Source organism: Heptranchias perlo, chromosome 9 (genome assembly GCF_035084215.1).
Source record: "Heptranchias perlo isolate sHepPer1 chromosome 9, sHepPer1.hap1, whole genome shotgun sequence".
Lineage (NCBI taxonomy): Eukaryota > Metazoa > Chordata > Chondrichthyes > Hexanchiformes > Hexanchidae > Heptranchias > Heptranchias perlo.
The window spans coordinates 74,783,320-74,803,838 of record NC_090333.1 but is presented as its reverse complement, the minus strand read 5'-3'; the positions used below and the strand labels follow the sequence as shown (position 1 = coordinate 74,803,838).

The 20,519-nt window shown below is 54.4% G+C and overlaps 1 protein-coding gene across 1 annotated transcript in view; it reads left to right on the top strand.

Moving 5' to 3' along the window:
* The window catches only part of pappa2 (pappalysin 2), a 565,518-nt gene that overhangs the window by 247,366 nt on the left and 297,633 nt on the right, over window positions 1–20,519 (top strand). Inside the window, exons 6-7 of the mRNA XM_067990736.1 lie at window positions 10,237–10,358; window positions 19,419–19,914. Coding sequence (XP_067846837.1) covers window positions 10,237–10,358; window positions 19,419–19,914 — 618 coding nt within the window. The remainder of the gene's footprint in view (window positions 1–10,236; window positions 10,359–19,418; window positions 19,915–20,519) is intronic.

The following is a 20,519-nucleotide window of genomic DNA, read 5'->3' as shown; positions in this document are numbered from 1 at the left end:
ACAGTCCCCTACCCTACTGAACTAACCCTACACTGAGAGAGTGACAGTCCCTTACCCCACTGAGCTAACACAGCACTGAGAGAGTGACAGTCCCCTACCCCACTGAGATATCCCAATACTGAGAGAGTGACAGTTCCTCCCCCACTGAGCTAGCCCAACACTGAGAGAATGACAGTCCCTTACCCCACTGAGATATCCCAATACTGAGAGAGTGACAGTTCCATACCCCACTTAGATAACTGAACACTGAGAGTGACAGTCCCCATCCCCACTGAGATAACTCACCAATAAGTGAATGACAGTCCCTATCCCCAATGAGATAACTCAACACTGAGAGTGTGACAGGTCCCCATCCCCACTGAGATAACCCAACAATGAGAGAGTGACAGTCCCCATCCCCACTGAGGTAACTCAACAATGAGTGAGTGACAGTCCCCATCCCACTGAGATAACACTGAGAGTGACAGTCCCTTACCCCAGTGAGATAACTCAACACTGAGAGTGACAGTTCCCTGCCCTTTGAGCTATCACAGCAGCTTTGATGATGTATAGTCCTCAATCCAACTGATGTAATGCAGCAGCTGAGATGAGGGCTCATTGATTGTGCCTGTGTTTATTAACATTCCATTGAAAAGCTATCTGTGGGTGGGAGAAGGGAAAAAGGTTAATTTATAGAAGACGCATAATACTTTCCAAAAGATTCCGACATGGGACTGCACGTTTGTTCCCGTGTTACATTTGTATAATTTCACAGATTACTATGCTACGCTTCATTAAACGCCACTCAAACATGACACTTTAGCCAGCACTGGGTGTGGAAATGTTTTTGAGGTATGACAGTGAAGGAGGAGAATTTCCGACCTCAGCCTCCAAATTTGACAGATGTGCTAATAAATGTCCAATCTCCGATGTTTCTGCAATATTTTCATCAATGCCTGATACAGATGTGCCACATCGATAGACAATTAAGGAGACAAGGATGTTTAATCACACAGGAAACCCGGAATGGGTTAACTTTATCAGATTGTACAAAAGGCCAGAAGTCTAACTCTTGGCGAGTTTTTAGTGCGAATCCTTGATCATATTAAAGGGCGGGTGGGGGGGCATCCTGTTGAATCTGTGAAGCTTTTCAGGGCTGGCATCACTCAGAGCTCCACAGCTAAGCGATGCTCCAGTATGGAGACCCCAGCAAAAAGCTGGGTCCTTCTGCTTTGGCAGGGGAATGGCCTGTAGAAATGATGGAATTAAAAGAGTGCATTTCAGGTGTATGGAACTGAATTAATAGTGGAATTATGTGGGATTTACAAATTCAGAACACAGCTAGCCAGAAGTAGGCCAACATCTGTTGCTGATTCCTTTGGCATTGGTGTAGGCATAGGCTGTGCGAACCTTAACATACTGTATGAAGACCACATGCAGCATCTAAGAGCCTTGAGGGATGGATCATATTTAAAAGCAGAACCTGTTTGACTATTAGCTTGCTGTAGCTCTTCCATGGAGCATCACTCAGTAACCTATCACCGTGCTTCCTTCTTGTATTTTGAGTACGGAACCACATTACAAATTAAAACTACGCAGAGTAAACATACATCTGTGATGGCAGGTGAATTATATTTTCATTTATTTGCCCCCTTCCCCCATTGAAATGTTCTTTCTTATTGTTTTGAAGTTTCTTTTCTACCCCCTACCCCCACCCCAAAACCCCGGCCAGTTCCTTACCCACCTGCTGCTGAGTGAGAAAGTGTACATGTTCTCTCTCGGGCTGTCTCAGTGCTTCTCTGTAACTGGTTGTGAAAAGATGCGAGGCATCGTCATAGGTGGACTCAGCGAGGGAGAGATTCACGTAGCGTCAGAAACCGGCGTGAAGCGGGCGGGACGCGCGCCCGCAGACATCGGCCCGAAGGTCACAGAAAATTGGGCCTCATTTCCGCAAAACCGGCGCGCTGCATCGGGACGCCTGGTTGGTGTTGGGGCCTTGGGAAATTCGATCGGCCTGCAGTTACATCCTGGGGGGTGGGGTGGGGGGAGGGTAAGGGGGTGGAGGCGAAAGAGAGGGGCCGACAGTACTGTTGTGCAGCCAGGAGGGGCAAACCTGCTTCTCCTGGCTCCACATAAAGGTAAGATTTTAAAAAAGTCAATTCACCTTTTTGCAGGAGCCTCGAGCGGTCCCTTTAAGGGCCCCAGTATAACTGACCGAAGCATGTGTGGTGTAAGCTCCGCCCAGTTTATGCCAAATTTGAGCGTGGGGTCTGAAAATAGGCATTAGGACCTGATTTGCATTTAAAAGGAGCTTAACACCTGGTTCAGACGGACGCCCATGACACTTGGACGTTGCACGCTTCCGAGGGAATTCGTGTGCGGGAGATCATGCCTGGAAATTAGTCTTCCCAACACTAATTTTTTGCCGAAGAAACAAGCATGACAGGGACCAATTGCTCCTCCAATCTGTGGCTTCCTCCCTGTGGGCATTTGGCTCTGACAGTCTGGCTAAGGTGGCAAACCTGTTGGGTGGGCATGCGGTATACAAAGTCCAGCAACATCTTGTCTTCCAAGCTACTCCCAAATTGAGGACATGTCACCTTCATCAGGTCCATTGCCTTGGTTGGTTTTGATTTTCCAAAGTGGATTCATGGCCTCGATGCTCGGTGAGATGAGGTAAGGAAAATTGCTGAGTGAGACACAGTACGTGGTCTTACCATCTGAATCGAAAGTGCCCTACATTAAACTCTCTGTATACTCATGGATGAAATTTACCCTCTGACATTAGAACAAGTTGGACATTTCCTGTTGGAAATCTAGGACATAGGTCCTAGTGTTAATACTCCACGACAGCAAGTCATTGTACCACAGGTCAACAGAAATCAGGACAGTTTGAAAACTGACCCTTAACTGTGACTCAGGAGCATCAGCAATGCACTGTGTTAAATCTGGCATCAGACTTCTCTTCCACCTCCGTAACATCGCCTGTCTCCGCCCCCACCTCAGCTCATCTTCTGCTGAAACCCTCATCCATGCCCTTGTTACCTCTAGGCTGGACTATTCCAATGCTCTCCTGACCGGCCTCCCATCTTCCACCCTCCATAGACTTGAGCTCATCCAAAACTCTGCTGCTGCCTGTATTCTAACTCGTACCAAGCCCCACTCACCCATCACCCCTGTGCTCGCTGACCTATATTGGCTCCCAGTCCGGCAACATCTCGATTTTAAAATTCTCATCCTTGTTTTCAAATCCCTCCATGGCCTCGCCCCTCCCTATCTCTGTAACCTCCTCCAGCCCAACAACCCTCCGAGATCTCTGTGCTCCTCCAATTCTTGCCTCTTAAGCATCCCTGATTTTAATTCTGCACCATTGGTGGCTGTGCCTTCAGCTGCCTAGACCCTAAGCTCTGGAATTCCCTCTCTAAACCTCTCTGTCACTCTACCTCTCTCTCCTCCTTTAAGACGCTCCTTAAAACCTACCTCTTTGACCAAGCTTTTGGTCACCTGTCCTAATATTTCCTCATGTCGCTCGGTGTCAAATTTTGTTTGATAATCGCTCCCATGAAGGGCCTTGGGAGGTTTTACTACATTAAAGGCGCTATATAAATGCAAGTTGTTGTGCCTTTCATTACAGTTGGTGTCAGACATTATTGCACTGTGAAACATCAGGGGTCAGAAGCGAATGCCAGAGCATGATATGCTCAGCATCAGATATTTATGGTACGCCCAGGACTCTGTTACACATCACATTAGATATCGATCGAGTCACGGCATTACGTCTGGTGCCAGACTTCTACTTGTGCAGTGCGTCACACTTGGAACCTGTGGGTCGAAATTCTGCAGGGTTTTCCTCATCTCCTGCTGCAACTTCAGTGGAAGATTGGCAGAAACTCCAGAGAAATGGCATCAACAGCCAAAGTTACGACAGGAGGTCGGAATAATCCCTGCAGAAATTCCAGGCCCTGGTGTCCAGCTCTGCAGCATGTTACACTTGGCGTCGAACAGCTGCTCGCTGATTTTGTTACACCAGGTGTCAAATACATACACCTGTGCTGTGATACATCGTGATATGTACTCGTCACCCTCTTATACCTGGCCTCAGGCAAATTACCCCTTGTATTTTACCATTCCTGTTACCAGGCATTTAATGCACAGTTATATTTGGCATAATCCATTTATTGATCTATCTCATTACATTTAACATGGGATAGCTACTTCTATCTATGTTATACTCACGTCATGAATTTATACATGGTATCAAGTATCTACTTTACGCATTTCTTTACACCTCTGCTTTGACGAGATACTACTCCTAGTACTAGCCCTGTCTCACACAGTGTTACACCCAGCACCAGCATCTATTCATATATTGTATTGCGCTTGGCCTTAAATGTCGACTGATGCTGGGCGTTACGCCTGTGATTAGTTATTTTCTACGTCATGTAACATAGGACAAAGTAAAAGGCAAGTATTGGAAAAGGCCGTCATCTTATCCAAGTTCAACCCTTTAATACCCTAGATCCCAGCCCAGTATCTTGAATGGTCCTAAAGTCTGCATCTCTGCTACTCTCCAGGGATTTATTTCTGACCTTTTCAGAAGAATTTCTTTCTGATATTTACATTGCTCTACTTTATACTTCTGACCTCTGCTCCTACTATCCCGCTTTACTCTAACTATACGGCATTTACCTTATCTAAACCATTCCCTATTTTCTGTACCTCAGCGAGGTTCCCCCTTAGTTGCCTTCTCTCTGGGGTGAACACATGGACCTTTTTCAATCCTTCCGCATCGCTCATCTCATCACAATTAGGAATGATTTATGTTGCCCCCTCTCTATTCTCTCCAGTGCTTGCACAGTCCCTTTGTAGTGTGGAGACTAGAACTGTACACAGTGATCACAAAAAGTAGAATTTCGTGTGGATGTGTGATTTTATCCCACAAATGTGAAGTCCCAGCATAACCTTGATTGACTTGCATCCCACTGATTCAGCTGTATATCCCAGCATTTGAATAGCTTTTGTAATAGCCTTGCACTGTCTAGACATTAACGATGTTAAGTCCATGATCACTTTTTGCAAATGCCTCATTCCATTCACCTTTTATTTATGTTCCATATTTATTTTTCATCCAGTGTGCAATACTTAATATTTGTCAGTGTTAAATTTAATTTGCTAATGTCTGCCCGTTTCTGTAAATAATTTTACTCCGACAAATCCTTAGCTGCATTCTCCGTTTCATCTGCTCTCATCGTTTTCGTATCATCTGCAAATTCTACCAATCTTACATTTAGCCTGTGGGGTCATTTACGTAAATGAGAAGCGACAGATGTCCTTGCATTTTCTCCTGTGAGATTCCACCTTCCCCGAGTCTAGACTTACACCTTTGTCCTGTATTCACTGTTTCTTATCCTTCAACTACCTTTCTTTCCAGTCCCATACTCCACTCTGCATTCCCATGCCTGTAAGCTTAATTAGAAGTCATTTGTGTTGGATTTTGTCAAAGGCTTTCTGAAAATCCAACTAAATTCTAGGGAATTCCACCTCCTACTTTGTGCGACATGCTCAAGGAGGTCAGCGAGGTTTGTCAAGTCTGACTTGTCCTTTCTAAAACCAGCTTGGCTCGTTCTTATTCGGTATCCCTCACATCAGACAGCTTATCATCCACTCCTTGGTATATATTCCCAAAAAAATGGGAAAACTGTAGCATTCCCTCGCCCCCCCCCCCGCCCCAGCTCTACTCTTTGACAACTGAGATGATCACGATACAAGCGTAACATTACATCAGAGATCAGCTGGTGTACTCTGTTGCGCTTGTGATCAGAATATTCCAGAATTGGTGTGTTGAAGGTTTCCATGTCTGTTGATTATACTTCAACCCCTTGAGTTAGTTTAACCCCACGCTAGCACTGGATCGCATAATCGAGGCTGGTCCTCCAGTGAATGGAGTGCTGCACTGTCAGAGGTGCCGCCCTTTTGGATTAAACCAAGACCCCGCCGTCCAGTGGTTGAGGTGAAGATTATAGATCTTGTGGCATGTTCCAGGAAGGGCAGGGGGCTGTCCCGGTGGATGCCAAACATTCTCTGCTCAACCAGCAGCATCAAAAACAAATGAATTGATTTTCACCTCTGCTGTTTGTGAGATCTTGTTCTGCTTAAAATGGTTGCCACATTTGCTTATGTAACAGTCACTGCCCTTGTATGTGAAACACTTTGAGGTATTTCTGAGAAGCACAATAATACAAAATCTTTCTTTATATCTGCTACCTTTAGATGTGTTTGTGTGGTAAGTCTGTCACCATGTTTTTCTTCAGAGGTTGAGCTACTTTGCTGTAGCTCAAGGTTTTGGAAGGGTTTGCTTATGGTCGTCATATACAAACATACAAAATTAACGGGCAGGAAAAGAGCAGCTGGTCCACCAAGCCTGCCCCACATCAGGATGGCCGGAGAATCATGACTAAACACTTCTTCCCCCACTCCCCTCCCCTTCATCCTCTCAGCAATGTTAGCTCCTGGGAGAGGCAAAAGAACAGAGAAAAAAACCCAGAGCCAACAAGGGAAAAAAATACTCTTAGAAAATTCCTCTCCGACCCCCTCATGTGTTCGAAACCAGTCCAGGAGATCACATGGACCAAGTGTTATCTATAAAAACACTTACCTTCTACATGATACGATCTCTGCCCCAGTCAAGAACCAGTCCAACTCTATCTTGAAGGCGTACAGAGAGTCAGCCACACCAGCTGACAATGTATTCCAGAAGCTCACTACTCCCTGGGAAAATGACTACGTGAAATAGCACAGATTGGGTAACTAAAGGCATTGAAACCAGCTTTGGCTCTGATTGAAGAGTTCATTGTTTCTCAATCCAGACAGAGAGAATTTGTATTGTTCTCAAGTTGGTAAAGTACAATCCTTGGAGCCGAGCTCCTCTTCTGATTTTGAATTGCAACACTCTGCTGACTTGTGTTACTCTCTAGCAACTCACTACAATGAGACGTCACTGAAATCCTGAGCGGCAGTTACAGCAGTGAAAGGGCATGGGTGTCCACAGGAAATGAGTGGGACCATTGAATATCATTGACTGCTTAATGTCTTACCTGCTTTGCTTTACCCAAGGTTGGATTTGTGTACCACATGAAGGAATGGGCTTCTAGAAACAATTCTATGGAATGATAAGTATAGGTTGAGGTGCCCAAATACTCCATAGGCTCAATGGTTCCTTTTGCTGTAGGCACCAGGTTGGGGAGCGACTGTCGTGTGTGGAGGGCAGTAGGCCAGCATTGAATAGTGGAAATGTGGGGATGGATAGATATACTGGAGTTTTCCTTGATTACTTTTGGGAATCAGGGAGATTTATGTAGAACTTTCCTTTCGGAGATTAAATATGTGGGGTGGAATCCACAACAGGACAGATTGTACATGACGTGTTTCAATAGCAGGCTTGATGGGCCAAATGGCGTTACCTTATTCCATATTTTCTTAAATGCTTATGAACGATGATGTACTTCAAACTCACCACTTTCAATTTTTATAAACCGTGCTGCCAAATATTGATTAAAGGAGAACTCCACCCTTCTTATTGTCTTGTGAGGAACTGAGTGATTGCTTGTTGTTAGACAGCTGGACACTCAAATTAGTTTGGCAAGAACTTCTGTGGTTGGATTAGGATCAATGTTGGACATCAGGATCCTTACTGATTGCATGGAAAGCATCTCCATTCTTAAATTGATGTTTCCATTAATTTCTTTTTGTCAGATATTGTTCCCTCATCGTTCTCTCCCTGTCCCACCACTCCTTGCCAAGAGATAGGGCGAGGCTCCCAGAGTAGCTCTCCTTCTGATGAGAATGCCTTCTTCTCTGTGAGAAAGCAATTGTCCTCCCCTGGGTGCCTCTTCTCCACAGCACAGCTGATCAGCAGTAATTTGCTGTGTAGTTTGTAACCCTCATCCAACCTTTGCACCTCGCCTGAGTGTTCCACCTACATTTCTATCCTTTTCAATCGCCGGATTTGAGTTTAAATAATTTATTTCACAAAATGGAAGAGAAGGCAAACATGTACTGGATTGATAATGTCTTCCCCGATTTGCTCTTTTGAGGCTTAGGTTCATACACAGCAGGAAGGGGTAGGTCTCTGAAGGTGAATCTCTGGAACGCTAAGTGTAGACTGAGATGGTCCAATACTCGAAGAGGGAATGATGGTTCTTATCTGGGATTGGGGTTGAGGAGGGAGTGCCGACTGCGGAGAGCAGCAACCAGAATTGAATAGGTGGGATGTGGGTAGTGCACGAATCAGTGGAAGCCAGATTAAGGCAGGACTTTTTGTGCTTCTATCGGGAGGGGGTGGTAGGGATGGATACATTTATTTGGAGTCAACCGTATGTCATTTTAGCTTGTTTTAGTGAAGGGAAGCTGCTGCCTTCAAATTGCGACAAAGGGGGTGAGGGTGGGGGTGGAGGGGGCGATGCAGAAGGAACTGTTTGACCATTATACTCCAGAATCGCAAACAGGAAGTTGCTTTACATAATTTCCTGTATCTTTTGACTAGATCATTCAGAATGCACAGATTATACTTGCTCTCGAGGCAGTACAAAGAAGGTTCACTCGGTTAATCCCAGGGATGAGGGGGTGGACATATGAGGAGAGGTTGAGTAGATTGGGACTCTACTCATTGGAGTTCAGAAGAATGAGAGGCGATCTTATTGAAACATATAAGATTGTGAAGGGGCTTGATCGGGTGGATGCGGTAAGGATGTTCCCAAGGATGGGTGAAACTAGAACTAGGGGGCATAATCTTAGAATAAGGGGCTACTCTTTCAAAACTGAGATGAGGAGAAACTTCTTCACTCAGAGGGTAGTAGGTCTGTGGAATTTGCTGCCCCAGGAAGCTGTGGAAGCTACATCATTAAATAAATTTAAAACAGAAATAGACAGTTTCCTAGAAGTAAAGGGAATTAGGGGTTACGGGGAGCGGGCAGGAAATTGGACATGAATTTAAATTTGAGGTTAGGATCAGATCAGCCATGATCTTATTGAATGGCGGAGCAGGCTCGAGGGGCCGATTGGCCTACTCCTGCTCCTGTTTCTTATGTTCTTATGTTTAGTGTTAAACCAAAATTGAAGCATAAATGACTATAAATGATACTCTCCATTGCTGTTTTTCTCAAGAGAAAACTAACAGAGTTTAGAAATACACCACCCACACTGCTGCCCATCACCCTCCCAACCCATGAGTTATCCCTAAGTTGTAATGGGTTTCACTGGCTTTGATGATACCTCATCTGCTTCGCCTTTTGATGAGTTATTTCGAGTTATTGTAATGTTACACCTGACAAGTAGCATATAGTTCAGTGATTGCTTGTGACCTGTTATTCTTACATTCAAGCAACACTTGAATGTCATGATTGGAGAACTTGCAAGGTCATTGTGGATCGATGAGCTAAGATGGACTGAATGACCCTCCCTCCCCCACCCGTATCTGTATCTGTGATGTGCTTTTTAGCGTGCTGTTCTAAAGGAGTGTGGCCATTTTACAAAGTGAGGTTTTTTAGCAAGTTCACTTAAGTTATATCTCCTTTCATCCAAATAGTGTTTTGTTTAGAAAGTTCACAATTTGTATATGTGGCTGTGAAGATTATTCAGTTTTAATTGCTCAATGAAAAGACCATTTTAATCACTGAGTTTTCTAAGGAGCAAATGTTTTGTTACTTTAATTAACAGCGCTGGGAGAGATTGATGTTTGGTTGTGTCAATAATCTCTCACACTGTTCGAGCTGTGACCTTTACAGCCTCCCTCACAAGGCTGGAACTTTATAAATAGTTGATTTTTTTTTCCATGCTAATTTTTCCTCTTCTGAAGGCAGTGGGGTTTCTGGCACCCGCCCTGAGCCTGGGCAGCGAGTGTCGACGTGCTGTTCAACCATGGGTGTGGTTAGAGCTGAATCCACATCGCTCCTCACCTGACCCGCACAAGCCCAGCAGAGATTGTTGGCTTTGTGGCTCACTGAGGGGCACTGAGGTCAATTGGACCCCCTACTAACATCAGCTAGCTCAGCATGGACTAGGGATTGACCTAGTATGTTCCTGGCCTGTATGACTGTTACTCATTGAATGGACTTGCTGAACTGTAGGCAGGGGGAGCTTAAGTTGATCTTTTGGTTCGTCTTTCCTTTTCAGCATCACCGTGATCTTACATTTTTGGAGACTGAGACAATGATCTGATTGCAGGATTCTCTAAACTTTCTCTTTTTTTTTCTTTTGTAGAGAGGTGGGAACCTTGTGTGGAGACTGTGATGAGGATGGGAAATTCTATCAGTACGCGCACACAGCTTCTTCGCCTCGTATCTGCGATGCATCTGGCTACTGGACTCCTGAAGAGGCAGTGGGTAAGAGTCAGACCACCAAGCGAGAAAATAAATGCCATTCCCTTTTTTCTCCCCTTGTTCCACATCCATTTGTGTCTTGAATCCCTTTCTCCAGTCCCCTTTAATGGGCATCCCTCATAACTTGCTCTACCAGCCCATTACTCTTCGATTAAAAAAAAAATCCACCTGACTTCCTCTCTTACTCCTAACTTCCTAGTTTGTGTCCCCCTGTATCGGAAGCCTTTGCCACACTAAACCGTCTGCCTGGATCCATTTTGTTAACCCTCTTCAAAATTAAGTATCCTCTTTTACAAAGAGAACAAACCAAATGTCCTTAAGCTTTTGTCATAACATTAGTACTGGAATCATGGCTGTTGCTCCCCTAAGGTGTCAGCCGTAGCCCGGTTGGGAGCACTGCCGCTTCTGAGTCAGAAGATTGTGGGTTCAAGACCCACACTAGAGACTTGAGTGCAAAATCTAGGCTGACACTGCAGTGCAGTACTGAGGGAGTGCTGCACTGTCGGAGGTACCGTCTTTCGGATGAGACGTTAAAAGGGCCCCGTCTGTCCTCTCAGGTGGACGTAAAAGATCCCATGGCACTATTTCGAAGAAGAGCAGGGGAGTTCTCCCCGGTGTCCTGGCCAACATTCATCCCTCAACCAACGTCACTAAAGCAGATTATCTGGTCATAATCACATTGCTGTTTGTGGGATCTTGCTATGCACAAATTGGCTGCCACGTTTCCTACATTACAACAGTGACTACACTTCAAAAAGTACTTCATTGGCTGTGAAGCACTTTGGGACACCCTGTGGTCCTGACAGGTGCGACATAAAGTTCTTTCCTCTTTGTCTGTACCCTCTTGTGGACAGAAACATCCTTCTTAAGAGTTAAGTGACCAGAGCCCTAGATGGTGCCTCATGCAGGAACTCCTTTTGAAGTTTTTTCGAGCTGGGTAATTTGCTTCAAAGGAGACAGAACGTCAGATCGCATCCTTATTGTTCCCTCTCAACTCTGCGATTAAAGACAAAGCTTTTGTTAAAGTGGGTGTGGGATGATTTCAGTGCCAACACGTCGCTAAACAGGGATGGAGCAATCGAAACATTTGCTTTTTAAATCTTGCTGTATTTGTTTGCGCAGCAGGGTTTAGTAACGGCCATGCTCTGATGTCAGGCGCGCTGTATCTGATCTCCACCTGCACGGTGTTACACTCGCGGTTAACATGCCGATGGAGTGTGAAGGTGATTATGTTCTCGGCGGCTGCAATCTGTGCCCGTGTGTTATTCAAAACACCGAGGGAGATGGAGAACAACAACACACAGGTGCACAGATGCTGTGTGAAACCTTCCAGCTCTCGGTTTGACAGGTAGCACAACCGAAAAGGGAGAGGAAAATAATCCCTCGGTGCATAGAAGGATACGGAGTAGTTTGATTATTAAAAAAAAACCCTGAAAATTCCTTCAGTGAGCTGAAAAACAACAGGTGTGGAGCATCTGGTGAACAGTGAGGGTTTGATGAACAGGTTGTCGGGAACATGAATCACATTCTGAAGATTATCGCTGAGATGATTGGGAAGGGAGATAAATTGTGCTGAGGGGGAGAGGGGGAGGGTAATGCAGTTGGGATTTCACAGATGTGCACGGTCCTGATCTTCTGGCTGAGGAACGGAGGGGTTAACAAGGGGGGAAAGGGAAGAGAGGGAAAAAACCAAAGCAATAAACGCCTGAGCCAACAGGCAGCTGGGATGCTGGAAGTGAAGAGAATTGTCTTTTGCACATTTATTTATAAACGTTTTATTTAATTCACTTGTACGTGGTGACCAATGGCCAGCATCCATTTCAGGGACACCGCAGTTAAAACACTTCAAACATTTCACTTTATGGTTCACTGTTTACAGTCTCGACGGTGAGAGAGCTCCCCACACCCCCCACAGTGAGAGAGAGCTCCCCCCCTCCCCACAGTGAGAGAGCTCCCCACACCCCCCACAGTGAGAGAGAGCTCCCCCCCTCCCCACAGTGAGAGAGCTCCCCCCCTCCCCCACAGTGAGAGAGCTCCCCCCCTCCCCACAGTGAGAGAGAGCTCCCCCCCCCCCCCCACAGTGAGAGAGCTCCCCCACACTCCCCACAGTGAGAGAGCTCCCCCCCTCCCCACAGTGAGAGAGCTCCCCCACACTCCCCACAGTGAGAGAGCTCCCCCCCTCCCCACAGTGAGAGAGCTCCCCCACACCCCCCACAGTGAGAGAGCTCCCCCACACTCCCCACAGTGAGAGAGCTCCCCCCTCCCCACAGTGAGAGAGAGCTCCCCCCCCCCACAGTGAGAGAGCTCCCCCACACCCCCCCCATGGTGAGAGAGCTCCCCCCCTCCCACAGTGAGAGAGCTCCCCCCCTCCCACAGTGAGAGAGCTCCCCCTCCCCACAGTGAGAGAGCTCCCCCCCCCACAGTGAGAGAGCTCCCCCTCCCCACAGTGAGAGAGCTCCCCCCCCCACAGTGAGAGAGCTCCCCCCCCCCCCACAGTGAGAGAGCTCCCCCCCCCCCACGGTGAGAGAGCTCCCCCCCTCCCACAGTGAGAGAGCTCCCCCTCCCCACAGTGAGAGAGCTCCCCCCCCCCACAGTGAGAGAGCTCCCCCTCCCCACAGTGAGAGAGCTCCCCCCCCTCCCCACAGTGAGAGAGCTCCCCCCCCCCCACAGTGAGAGAGCTCCCCCCCCCCCACAGTGAGAGAGCTCCCCCCCCCCCCCACAGTGAGAGAGCTCCCCCCCCCCCCACAGTGAGAGAGCTCCCCCCCTCCCCACAGTGAGAGAGCTCCCCCCCCCCCACAGTGAGAGAGCTCCCCCCCCCCCCCACAGTGAGAGAGCTCCCCCCCCCCCACAGTGAGAGAGCTCCCCCCCTCCCCACAGTGAGAGAGCTCCCCCCCCCCCACAGTGAGAGAGCTCCCCCACACCCCCCACAGTGAGAGAGCTCCCCCACACTCCCCACAGTGAGAGAGCTCCCCCCTCCCCACAGTGAGAGAGCTCCCCCCCTCCCACAGTGAGAGAGAGCTCCCCCCCCCCACAGTGAGAGAGCTCCCCCCCCTCCCACAGTGAGAGAGCTCCCCCCCCCCCCACAGTGAGAGAGCTCCCCCCCCCCCACAGTGAGAGAGCTCCCCCTCCCCACAGTGAGAGAGCTCCCCCCCCCCACAGTGAGAGAGAGCTCCCCCCCCCCCACAGTGAGAGGGCTCCCCCCCCCCACAGTGAGAGAGCTCCCCCCCCCCCACAGTGAGAGAGCTCCCCCCTCCCCACAGTGAGAGAGCTCCCCCCCCTCCCACAGTGAGAGAGCTCCCCCCCCCCCCACAGTGAGAGAGCTCCCCCCCCCCCACAGTGAGAGAGCTCCCCCCCCCCCACAGTGAGAGAGCTCCCCCCCTCCCACAGTGAGAGAGCTCCACCCCCCCCACGGTGAGAGAGCTCCCCCCCCTCCCACAGTGAGAGAGCTCCCCCCCCCCCCACAGTGAGAGAGCTCCCCCCCCCCCACAGTGAGAGAGCTCCCCCCTCCCCACAGTGAGAGAGCTCCCCCCCTCCCACAGTGAGAGAGCTCCCCCCCCCCACAGTGAGAGAGCTCCCCCCCCCCCACAGTGAGAGAGCTCCCCCCCCCCCCCACAGTGAGAGAGCTCCCCCCCCCCCCCACAGTGAGAGAGCTCCCCCCCTCCCCACAGTGAGAGAGCTCCCCCCCCCCACAGTGAGAGAGCTCCCCCCCCCCCCACAGTGAGAGAGCTCCCCCCCCCACAGTGAGAGAGCTCCCCCCCCCCCCACAGTGAGAGAGCTCCCCCCCCCCCACAGTGAGAGAGCTCCCCCCCCCCCACAGTGAGAGAGCTCCCCCCCCCCACAGTGAGAGAGCTCCCCCCCCCCCACAGTGAGAGAGCTCCCCCCCCTCCCCACAGTGAGAGAGCTCCCCCCCCCCCACAGTGAGAGAGCTCCCCCCCCACCCCACAGTGAGAGAGCTCCCCCCTCCCCACAGTGAGAGAGCTCCCCCCCCCCCCACAGTGAGAGAGCTCCCCCTCCCCACAGTGAGAGAGCTCCCCCCCCTCCCCACAGTGAGAGAGCTCCCCCACCCCACAGTGAGAGAGCTCCCCCCCTCCCACAGTGAGAGAGCTCCCCCCCCACCCCACAGTGAGAGAGCTCCCCCCCCCCCCACAGTGAGAGAGCTCCCCCCTCCCCACAGTGAGAGAGCTCCCCCCCCCACAGTGAGAGAGCTCCCCCCCCCCACAGTGAGAGAGCTCCCCCTCCCCACAGTGAGAGAGCTCCCCCCCCCCCCACAGTGAGAGAGCTCCCCCCCCCCCCACAGTGAGAGAGAGCTCCCCCCCCCCACAGTGAGAGAGCTCCCCCCCCCCCACAGTGAGAGAGCTCCCCCCCCCACAGTGAGAGAGCTCCCCCCCCCCCACAGTGAGAGAGCTCCCCCCCCCCCCACAGTGAGAGAGCTCCCCCCCCCACAGTGAGAGAGCTCCCCCCCCCCACAGTGAGAGAGCTCCCCCCCCCCACAGTGAGAGAGCTCCCCCCTCCCCACAGTGAGAGAGCTCCCCCCCCCCACAGTGAGAGAGCTCCCCCCTCCCCACGGTGAGAGAGCTCCCCCCCCCCACAGTGAGAGAGCTCCCCCCCCCCACAGTGAGAGAGCTCCCCCCCCCCACAGTGAGAGAGCTCCCCCCCCCCCACAGTGAGAGAGCTCCCCCCCCCCCACAGTGAGAGAGCTCCCCCCCCCCCACAGTGAGAGAGCTCCCCCCCCCCCCACAGTGAGAGAGCTCCCCCCCCCCCACAGTGAGAGAGCTCCCCCCCCCCCCACAGTGAGAGAGCTCCCCCCCCCCCACAGTGAGAGAGCTCCCCCTCCCCCACAGTGACAGAGCTCCCCCCCCCCACAGTGAGAGAGCTCCCCCCCCCCCCACAGTGAGAGAGCTCCCCCCCCTCCCCCACAGTGAGAGAGCTCCCCCCCTCCCCACAGTGAGAGAGCTCCCCCCTCCCCACAGTGAGAGAGCTCCCCCCCCCCCACAGTGAGAGAGCTCCCCCCCCCCACAGTGAGAGAGCTCCCCCCCCCCACAGTGAGAGAGCTCCCCCCCCCCCACGGAGAGAGAGCTCCCCCCCCCCACAGTGAGAGAGCTCCCCCCCCCACAGTGAGAGAGCTCCCCCCCCCCCCACAGTGAGAGAGCTCCCCCCCCCCCACAGTGAGAGAGCTCCACCCCCCCCATGGTGAGAGAGCTCCCCCCCCCCCCACAGTGAGAGAGCTCCCCCCCCCCCACGGTGAGAGAGCTCCACCCCCCCCCACAGTGAGAGAGCTCCCCCCCCCCCCACAGTGAGAGAGCTCCCCCCCCCCACAGTGAGAGAGCTCCCCCCCTCCCCACAGTGAGAGAGCTCCCCCCCTCCCCACAGTGAGAGAGCTCCCCCCCCCACAGTGAGAGAGCTCCCCCCCTCCCCACAGTGAGAGAGCTCCCCCCCCCACAGTGAGAGAGCTCCCCCCCCTCCCCACAGTGAGAGAGCTCCCCCCCCCCCCCACAGTGAGAGAGCTCCCCCCCCCCACAGTGAGAGAGCTCCCCCCCCCCACAGTGAGAGAGCTCCCCCCCCCCACAGTGAGAGAGCTCCCCCCCCCCCACAGTGAGAGAGCTCCCCCCCCCCCACAGTGAGAGAGCTCCCCCCCCCCCACAGTGAGAGAGCTCCCCCCCCCCACAGTGAGAGAGCTCCCCCCCCCCCACAGTGAGAGAGCTCCCCCCCTCCCCACAGTGAGAGAGCTCCCCCCCCCCACAGTGAGAGAGCTCCCCCCCTCCCCACAGTGAGAGAGCTCCCCCCCCCCCCACAGTGAGAGAGCTCCCCCCCCCCCACAGTGAGAGAGCTCCCCCCCCCCCACAGTGAGAGAGCTCCCCCACACCCCCCACAGTGAGAGAGCTCCCCCCTCCCCACAGTGAGAGAGCTCCCCCCCCCCCACAGTGAGAGAGCTCCCCCCCCACCCCACAGTGAGAGAGCTCCCCCCCTCCCCCACAGTGAGAGAGCTCCCCCCCCCCCACAGTGAGAGAGCTCCCCCCCCCCCACAGTGAGAGAGCTCCCCCACACCCCCCACAGTGAGAGAGCTCCCCCCCTCCCCACAGTGAGAGAGCTCCCCCCCCCACAGTGAGAGAGCTCCCCCCCACTCCCCACAGTGAGAGAGCTCCCCCCCTCCCCACAGTGAGAGAGCTCCCCCCCCCCCACAGTGAGAGAGCTCCCCCCTCCCCACAGTGAGAGAGCTCCCCCCCCCACAGTGAGAGAGCTCCCCCCCTCCCCACAGTGAGAGAGCTCCCCCCCCCCACAGTGAGAGAGCTCCCCCCCCCCCCCATGGTGAGAGAGCTCCCCCCCTCCCCACAGTGAGAGAGCTCCCCCCCCCCCACAGTGAGAGAGCTCCCCCCCCCCCACAGTGAGAGAGCTCCCCCCCCCCCCACAGTGAGAGAGCTCCCCCCCCCCACAGTGAGAGAGCTCCCCCCCCCCACAGTGAGAGAGCTCCCCCCCTCCCACAGTGAGAGAGCTCCCCCCCCCTCCCCACGGTGAGAGAGCTCCCCCCCCCTCCCCATGGTGAGAGAGCTCCCCCCCTCCCCACAGTGAGAGAGCTCCCCCCCCCACAGTGAGAGAGCTCCCCCCCCCCCCCATGGTGAGAGAGCTCCCCCCCTCCCCACAGTGAGAGAGCTCCCCCCCCACAGTGAGAGAGCTCCCCCCCCCCCCACAGTGGGAGAGCTCCCCCCCTCCCCACAGTGAGAGAGCTCCCCCCCCCACAGTGAGAGAGCTCCCCCCCCCCACAGTGAGAGAGCTCCCCCCCCCCCCCATGGTGAGAGAGCTCCCCCCCCCCCACAGTGAGAGAGCTCCCCCCCCCACAGTGAGAGAGCTCCCCCCCTCCCACAGTGACACTGACCCCCCCCACAGTGACACAGAACCCCCCCCCCACAGCGACACGGCCCCCCTCCACAGTGACACGGCCCCCCCCCCAACAGCGACACGGCCCCCCCACAACAGCGACACGGCCCCCCCCCCACAGCGACACGGCCCCCCCCCCCCAACAGCGACACGGCCCCCCCCCAACAGCGACACAGCCCCCCCACACAGCGACACGGCCCCCCCCCCCACAGTGCCACAGCCCACCCCCCCCACAGCGACACGGCCCCCCCAACAGCGACACGGCCCCCCCCCACAGCGACACAGCCCACCCCCCCCACAGCGACACGGCCCCCCCCCACACAGCGACACGGCCCCCCCCCACAGCGACACAGCCCACCCCCCCCAACAGGGACACGGCCCCCCCCCACACAGCGACACGGCCCCCCCCCAACAGCGACACGGCCCCCCCCCACACAGCGACACGGCCCCCCCCCACACAGCGACACGGCCCCCCCCCAACAGCGACACGGCCCCCCCCCAACAGCGACACGGCCCCCCCCCAACAGCGACACGGCCCCCCCCCAACAGCGACACGGCCCCCCCACACAGCGACACGGCCCCCCCCCAACAGCGACACGGCCCCCCCCCAACAGCGACACGGCCCCCCCCCAACAGCGACACGGCCCCCCCCCAACAGCGACACGGCCCCCCCCCACACAGCGACACGGCCCCCCCACACAGCGACACGGCCCCCCCCCAACAGCGACACGGCCCCCCCCCAACAGCGACACGGCCCCCCCCCCCCAACAGCGACACGGCCCCCCCCCAACAGCGACACGGCCCCCCCCCAACAGCGACACGGCCCCCCCCCAACAGCGACACGGCCCCCCCCCAACAGCGACACGGCCCCCCCCCACACAGCGACACGGCCCCCCCACACAGCGACACGGCCCCCCCCCAACAGCGACACGGCCCCCCCCCAACAGCGACACGGCCCCCCCCCCCCAACAGCGACACGGCCCCCCCCCAACAGCGACACGCCCCCCCCCAACAGCGACACGGCCCCCCCCCACACAGCGACACGCCCCCCCCCAACAGCGACACGGCCCCCCCCCACACAGCGACACGGCCCCCCCACACAGCGACACGGCCCCCCCCCACACAGCGACACGGCCCCCCCCCACACAGCGACACGGCCCCCCCCCCCAACAGCGACACGGCCCCCCCCCACAGCGACACGGCCCCCCCCCCCCAACAGCGACACAGCCCCCCCCCACACAGCGACACGGCCCCCCCACACAGCGACACGGCCCCCCCCCCCAACAGCGACACGGCCCCCCCCCACACAGCGACACGGCCCCCCCACACAGCGACACGGCCCCCCCCCCACACAGCGACACGGCCCCCCCCCCACACAGCGACACGGCCCCCCCCCCCAACAGCGACACGGCCCCCCCCCACAGCGACACAGCCCACCCCCCCCACAGCGACACGGCCCCCCCCCACACAGCGACACGGCCCCCCCCCACAGCGACACGGCCCCCCCACACAGCGACACGGCCCCCCCCCAACAGCGACACGGCCCCCCCAACAGCGACACAGCCCCCCCACACAGCGACACGGCCCACCCCCACACAGCGACACGGCCCCCCCAACAGCGACACGGCCCCCCCCCAACAGCGACACGGCCCACCCCCCCCCCCCACAGTGACACTGACCCCCCCCACAGTGACACAGACCCCCCACAGTGACACTGACCCCCCCCACAGTGACACAGACCCCCCACAGTGACACTGACCCCCCCCCCAACAGCGACACGGCCCCCCCCACAGTGACAGAGCCCACCCCCCCACCCCCCCCCCCACAGTGACACAGCCTCCCAGTCCAGTGCTGCACTGTCTTTCAGATGAGCTGTTAAACCCAGGCTCAATCTGCCCTCTCAGTTGGGCATAAAAGATCCCATGTCACTGTTTCGAAGAAGAGCAGGGGAGCTCTCCTCTCAACCAAAATCAGTAAAGCAGATTATCTGGTCATGATCTGATTCTTGTTTGTGGGATCTTGCTGTGCGCAAATTGGCTGCCACGTTTCCTACATTGCAACAGTGACTACACTTCAGAAATACTTCATTGGCTGTAAAGCGGTTTGGGACATCCTGAGGATGTGATTGGCGTTGTATAAATTGTAGGTTTGTTATGTTTTTTTATATACCGAGATGTTTGTTTGCTGCAGGTTCTCCTGATGTGGATGAGCCATGTGAACCCAGCCTGCGAGCCTGGAGCCCAGAGCTTCACCTCTACCACATGAACATGACTGTGCCTTGCCCCCAGCCGCGTGGCTGCATGCTGGAGCTCCGCTTCCTGCACCCTGTAGTCGCGGACTCCTTGTCGGTGTGGGTGACCTACCTGTCCGCCTCTTTGGACAGGGCCATCTCCAACGTCGAGATCCTGACCGTTGACGGAGAGGCCATTCAGCTGGGGGGGGCATACCACACCTTCTGCGATATTCCGCTCACCATCAGAGTTAACACCAAGAAGAAAGTGGTCGGTGTGAAGATCTACACCTTTGACGAGAAGTTGGAGCTGGACGCTGTCCTCTTGACTTCCAAGTCCCAGGATCCCCTGTGCATCGAGTGCAAAGCCATGAAGTACAAGATTGTGAGGGAGCCTCCGTTTCAGAAGGGGCGAACGGCGACTGTAACCCAGATGGAAAGAACGTTCACTGACTGGTGAGTACTTGCAGTGGGAGATAGAATTTTACGGGCGCTTGAAATTTAAGGAAGGGGCATGACTTGGTACAAAACCCGTTTACTCTCCAAATACCACCTGTATGAGAATTGAGCACACAAATCGAGGCTGACACTTCCAGCGGAGTACTGAGGGAGTGCTACACTGCTGGAGGTGCCATCTTTCGGATGAGACGTTGGACTGAGGCTCCAACTGTCCTCTCAATCGAATGTAAAAGATCCCATGGCACTATTTCAAAGAAGAGCAGGGTGAGTTCTCCCCGGTGTCCTGGCCAATATTTATCTTTCAACCAACACCACTAAAACAGATTATCTGGTCATTATCACCTTGTTGTTTGTGGGATCTTGCTGTGCGCAAAGTGGCTGCCGGGTTTCTTACATTACAACAGTGACTACACTTCAGAAGTACCTCATTGACTGTAAAGCACGTTGGGACATCCTGAGGTCGTGAAAGGCGAAATGCAAAGATTTTTCCTTCTTTCAACCCTATTTATGAGCTGTCCTGAAGCCTTGCTCAGTAATAGATCAGCAGGTCCCAAACTGACTGAGGCGATTTCAGCAGGAGCGGCAGCTGAGGCACCTGAAGT